Source organism: Bison bison, unplaced genomic scaffold (assembly GCF_000754665.1).
Source record: "Bison bison bison isolate TAMUID 2011002044 unplaced genomic scaffold, Bison_UMD1.0 scf7180017864158, whole genome shotgun sequence".
Taxonomy (NCBI): Eukaryota; Metazoa; Chordata; class Mammalia; order Artiodactyla; family Bovidae; genus Bison; species Bison bison.
Genome location: NW_011494730.1, coordinates 4,374,723 through 4,381,223, shown reverse-complemented (window position 1 = coordinate 4,381,223; position 6,501 = coordinate 4,374,723). Strand labels below are relative to the sequence as shown.

The window sequence follows — 6,501 nt, the reverse complement described above, 5'->3', positions numbered from 1 at the left end:
GACGGGGGGTGACACCGACGGGGGGCGTGTCAGGGCGGAGGGTGACCGGGGGGTGACGGGGGCGCTCTCCTCTCACCTCAAAGTGCTCCCTGCTCTGCACCGTCTTCAGGGCTGCAATCCAGTCTTCCATCTCCTTCCTGTTATCTGCACACAGGATGAGCTTCCTACATGGAGTGATGACCTAGAGAAACAGGAAACATGCAAGGTGTCCGCAGGCCAACAGCAGGTGCTGGCAGCTGTGGAAACTTTCCAAAATGTTCTGAAAAGTTTCAAAACTTTCACTGTATCCTTTCTTTTTTTTCATGAGAAAGTACTGTTTCATTTGGGTAGTCAATGGACCAGAATATAAAAAGATTATCCTTGGTTATTAAAAGTCAGTAACAATCTCAAATCAGAAAGACAATCAAATTTAGATACATATTCAACAAAGAGCAACATAAGTGAACATTTACCAGCTATTTACTACTTAGACTGATAACCAGCCACAGGCAACTTTTTTTTCAAAGGAAAAGAAAACCAAGTTTCCATTGCTCCAAGGAGCTAAGGAGCTGACCACCCAGCACTCGAACAGTTTAGGGAAGTCTGACCCACAGTTACTGCAGGAAGTTCCTGTGCATTTCAAACATATCATACATAAATGTCCTTTTGAAAAAACCTGTTGGGACTTGCCAATGGTTAAGAATCCACCTGTCAATGCAGGAGACTCGGGTTTGATCCCTGATCTGGGAAGACCCCAGCTGCCGCAGACCAGTTAAGCCGTGAGCCACAACTATTGAGTCTGTGCTCTAGACCCTGGGAGCCACAACTCCTGAAGCCCACACACCCTCCAGCCCACGCTCTGCAACGAGAGAAGCCATTGCAAAGAGCAGCCTGCACACTAGAGAGGAGCCCCCACTCGCCACAACCAGAGAAAAGCCTGTGTAGCCACAAAGACCCAGAACAGCCAAAAATAAAGTTACTGTAAAAACCCTTTAACATGTGACAACAGAACCACCACCAGCTACTACAGTCAGGCCTGATAATTTTAAGGGAAATGAGGTCACGAACCTAAAAGCTATCAACAAAAGAAAAGTAAATCTGTGACATATAGAGACTTTATAAATAAGCAGAAAAAAGCTGTGAACTTGCATTTCACTGAAGAGGTGCAAAATGGCTAATAAAAGGATGAAAAGATGCTTAATCACTCTCGTCACTGGGGAACACAAATGAAAAGAGCACACTGTTTCTAACAGATCGGCATGGTTGTTAAAAATGCTAATTCAGTCGTTGGAAAAGGTGTGAGAGGAAAGAGTGCAGAGTACACACCTTTTAGAGAGAATGTTGACAATGTCTACCAAAATTTGAAAAATCAAAACCTTTTACCTAACTTTTTTTATATTGCTATAAAACATCTACATGGTCCTAAAGTCGAGCTGACAAAATAAGGCACAGATTTTGTGTGTCCCCTCATCGTGCTTCAGAGAAGGCAATGGCACCCCACTCCAGTACTCTTGCCTGGAAAATCCCATGGACAGAGGAGCCTGGTGGGCTGCAGTCCATAGGGTCGCTAAGAGTCAGACACGACTGAGCGACTTCACTTTCACTTTTCACTTTCATGCATTGGAGAAGGAAATGGCAACCCACGCCAGTGTTCTTGCCTGGAGAATCCCAGGGACAGGGGAGCCTGGTGGGCTACCGTCTGTGGGGTCGCACAGAGTCGGACACGACTGAAGGGACTTAGCAGCAGCAGCAGCATCCTGCTTCCCTCCCTCCCCCAAAGGCAGCATTGAAAATAAATAAGGTATGGTTTATCCTCCCATTTCCTTCAAATACATGTATATATTTAATATTTTCTTTTCATAACAGTAGCATACCAGAGACATGTTTGTACACTCTGACTTTTTAATTTAATCACAATTGGCCTACGAACAGCACAGGTTTGAACTGCAAATCTCCACTCATAGGCAGATTTTTTTTTCCCCCCAAACATCGAAAATACTCCATGAGCAGCGGCTGGCTGAATCCACAGGTGCGAACCTTGGCTGGGGCAGAACCAGGGTCAAGGGAGGTCGACTATAAATGACACGTGGGTTTCCAGCTGCAGGGAGGGTCAGTGCCCCTGACCTTTGCACTGTCTGCCAAAGGTCAACTGCGGGCATCCAGGCCAGCACTCCTCAGCACCAGCCGCGGACTCTTGACTGTCTCCCCAGCTGCACAGCAGGCACTCCACCACACTGAAATACTCGAGTCTGCTCAACCAGTCCCACTTATGGCAAGTCTCTGATACTGAAAATTCTTTGCTATTTCAATCGGCACCACAACCAACACCCTTTGCGTGGATCTTTTCATATTTTTGCTGGGGTATTCTTGGAATAAATTCCAAGTATAACCACCCTGACAAAGAATAAATGCATGTGTAATTTTGCTGCTGTTGCCAAATTTCCCTCCGTGGGGGTTGCACCATTTTGCCTTCCCACCAGCAGGGCTGGGAAAATGGCTGCTTCCTTGTGGATTCACCAATAAAGTCTGTTATTTAACTTCTGGATGTCTGCCCATGTTAGAGCTTTAATTTATATTAGAAAGATCCAATTTAGGAACACCCAGCTTAAGTTATTAGATGATCGTGTTTCTGGCTCAAAACATTTAGAAACAGTATTTTATAGATTATCTCCTTGGTGATTTCCATAAACTACCTACACAACTTAATCACAGCAGGATGTAATTAGAACCAGGTCACAAACGCACAGTGCTGTTCATTCTTTCACAGCCAGGGTAACCACGATGACGCCTCGTAGGGACCAGGAGGGTGTAAGAAGTCAGCCCAGGAGAGGGCAGGGGAGACGGAAGGACAGACACTGAAGCCCAGAGCAGCAGGCTCTCCTGGCCTTGGGCGGTGGGAGCCTCTCTCTTTCCTGGAGGCTCAGTGGGCAGCCTGTGCCCCTCCCAGCAGATGCCAGCCCAGTGTCTGCTCTAGACGGGGGGCTCCCAAGGCCAGGACAGGCAAGATGCCTACCGAGCCCAAACCTGCACTGGGGGAGAGACAGACAAACCAGAAAACACGTCAGACGCTGAGAGAGCCATGAAAGAGGAAGTGGATCGGGTGCAAGGGGGCTGGTGGGTGTTCTGGACGGGGTGTCCGGGAAGGTCATGGCAGCCTGCTGACTGCTGATGGCCTGGGGTCACTGCATAAGGAATTTCCACCAGTGAGCATCTGCCTATGAAACCTCAGCAAACACTTATTATTCACTCCAGCGTGAGCTTTCATACTTGCACTTTTTATGAGCAGAATAAGTGCAGTTACAAAAAGACAATACCTTTATTTTGTATAACTCAGGGGTTATATTAGGAGTTACCATGAAACTTTCAGAAGAGAACAAGAGTTTTTTTATGCCCATTCTATTTTAGGGCTTGTCCAACAGATCAGTGTCCAAGCATCTGGTTCTCAGCCTGCTCTTTTTTTTTTTAAACTCCTGTGTATGTTTGAAGATGCCTCAGACAGAACCTCACCTGGCCACTGGCTATTTGGGAAATGTTTCTCTTCTGGAAAAAGGGGGATGCCAGAAGCCCCCTGCCGTGGTTGTCAAGGGACTGTGCTTAGTCACTCAGTCGTGTCCGACTCTTTGTGACCCCATGGACTGTAGCCTGCCAGGCTCCTCTGTCCAAGGTGATTCTCCAGGCAAGAATACTGGAGTGGGTTGCCATGCCCTCCTTCAGGGGATCTTCCCAACCCAGGGATCAAACCCAGGTCTCCCGCACTGCAGGCGACTTCTTTACCATCTGCATCACCAGGGAAGCCCTAGAATACAGGAATGGGTAGCCTATCCCTGCTCCAGGGGATCTTCCCAACTCAGGAATCGAACCGGGTCTCCTGCATTGCAGACGGAGTCTTCACCAGCTGAGCTATCGGGGAAGCCAACGGGGCCACACGTGCTCGGGACCCAGAAGGGGCCAGACCCGTGGTGTTGAGGACGTGCCCTGGTCTGAAGCCCTGCGAGATGTGTGACTTAGAGCAACTGCCACCCCTCCCTGGGTCTCCACGTACTCATGTGAACACAGAGGCCATTAAAGGAGCCGTCACGTCCTAGCACTGCTGTGGGGTGTGGGGCGGGAGGCCTCATACACAAACACTCCACCACTGTACTCGTAACAGGCCTGCCCTGGGCACAACCCAAGTGCCCTCCCTGCCTGGGTAAAGTGGATAAACCAAATGCGGTCTATTAGAACCATGGACACTGCAGAGCGAGGGGGACGGTCCACCCGGAGCCGCACAAAATAAAGCTTTACGATGCTGAAAGAAGCCACATGGCAAAAACATTTATACCTTTCATATAATTTCATTATGCATATACAAAGCTTTTTTTTTTTTTTTAAGTAAAACTAACCTGAAGGGTCAGAAGCTAGCTGCCTGGGGAGAAGGGCACAAAAGAGAGCCCCTGGGAGCTGCTGACATTCTGTTTCTTGATCTGGAACATTCACCAAGCTCTACACTGTGGGAACTCCCTGGCGGTCCAGTGGCTAGAACTCCACACTTACACTGCAGGCGCACAAGTCTGATCCCTGGCTGGGGAACTAAGATCCCACATGCTGCGAGGCATGGCCAAAAGGGAAAAAGAGAAGATAAAGCTGTATGCTGTGATCGGGGCATTTTTCCATATGAAGGCTACATTTTGGTAAAAAGAGTATAAAACTTGGAATAAAGTTAACTGCATAACTGAATCAAAAGAAAAATGGCATGGCTACCCAGACCCCTGGACAGTGTGTTTAGAAAACTAAATGTACAAGAGGGAGGCAGAAGACGGAAGGTGCAAATAAATATGAGACACTGGCAGAACTATATTAAAACAGTGGATGGACCTTAAACACAGGAAAAAATGGTCAGCCTTACTCATAAGATAAATGCAAATTAAAATTATACGATACTTTTTTTACCTACAAGATTCACAGAGATCACAAGTTTGATAACGTGTCTCATTCACTGAGGTGTAAATAACAACTCCTAGGGGGCCTGGTCCCAGGTGGCACTAGTGGTAAAGAACCCACCTGCCATGCAGGAGACATGAGAGACGTGGGTTCGATCCCTGGGTTGGGAAGATCCACTGGAGGAGGGCATGGCAGCCCACTCCAGTATCCTTGCCTGGAGAATCCCACGGACAGCAGAGCCTGGCGGGCTACAGTCCACAGGGTCACAGAGACTCAGACACAACTGAGCAACTGAGCACACAAAATGCTGACTGGAAAGCACATACGTGGAGCACACAGGGGGAAATCTAGCAGACTTTGAAGTATATATACATCTTTGTCATAGAAAAAGTGCTCCTACAGAGATGTCTTCATGAGCCTGACACACAACACATACAAAGTTATTCATGAAAGTTCACTGTAAAGACAAAAGAACAACTCAGATACTGATCAAGGTGTGACCGGCAGGAAGCTGGCACCTTCATATATCGGAGACCACACAACCCCAAATACACTGACGCTACTCACTCTTCATGTACTTACACGGAACAACCTCTAAGATACACTGTTAAATGCTCAAAGCAAGTTGCAGGCATAACATGGGTGCAGGGGAAAAAGTAACCTAGTCACCTCTGGGAGGGGACCTCTGAAGGGCTGAGAAACTCACTTTATACCTTTTCATCGTTTTGATCTCTATACCATGTGCATGTACTAATTATAATTATTTTTAAAATAAAGCCTTACATTTACATTAATAATATATGGTAGGATTCCCAGGCAGTGCTAGTGGTAAAAAATCCGCCTGCCAATGAAGGAGACATAAGACATGTGGGTTCAATCGCTGGGTTGGGAAGATCCCCTGGAAAAGGAAATGGTAACCCATGCCAGTATTCCTGCCTGGAGAATCCCAAGGACAGTGGAGCTTGGCGGGCTACAGTCCATGGGGCTGCAGAGAGTTGGACACAACTGAGCAACCAAGCACAATAATACACGGTAGACAAAAAAAAAAAAAAAACTTTTTGTTTTTTCCCTTATTAATTTTTGTTTCCATCCTTTCAGACAAATGATCTTCCTGGAAATATGAGAAAATACTAGATACTCCAAATGAGTCTAAGACACCCAAGCCAGGCAAATATCTTCCAATGCCCTGGGGAGAATTAGCCGAGGACTCCTAAACCCAGGTGTGACCGACCACCGAGAAATCATGGAGAAAAAGGAGACGTGCTGGAAACACACAGACAGGATGTCTCGGTGGAGAAGGTGGACACCTGAGTTACACACACAGGAGCGGACAGGACAGGGAGGCAACCAAGAGGATGTCAGTGCCAACTCCCCGGGAAGGCGCTCGGCGGTGCTGGCAAAGCTGTCGGGTGCTGACAGGTGTCTGCCTGCTCCCGCGTGCCCCCCACAGGCTGCAGGAGACACCAGGAGGGGGACCTGAGGTCGGCCCCAAGTCCCGCAGGTAACGAGGCAGGGGCCAGGACCCCAGGTCCCCGGGCAGGCTGGCTCAGGCCGGCTCCCAACCCCAATGGTCAGTGGATCCGCACTTGGATTCCAGGCAAG

The 6,501-nt window shown here is 48.0% G+C and overlaps 1 protein-coding gene across 1 annotated transcript in view; it reads right to left on the bottom strand.

Moving 5' to 3' along the window:
• DGKD (diacylglycerol kinase, delta 130kDa) overlaps positions 1-6,501 on the bottom strand; it is an 80,762-nt gene that overhangs the window by 32,224 nt on the left and 42,037 nt on the right. The window contains exon 4 of the mRNA XM_010841256.1: positions 77-181. Coding sequence (XP_010839558.1) covers positions 77-181 — 105 coding nt within the window. The remainder of the gene's footprint in view (positions 1-76; positions 182-6,501) is intronic.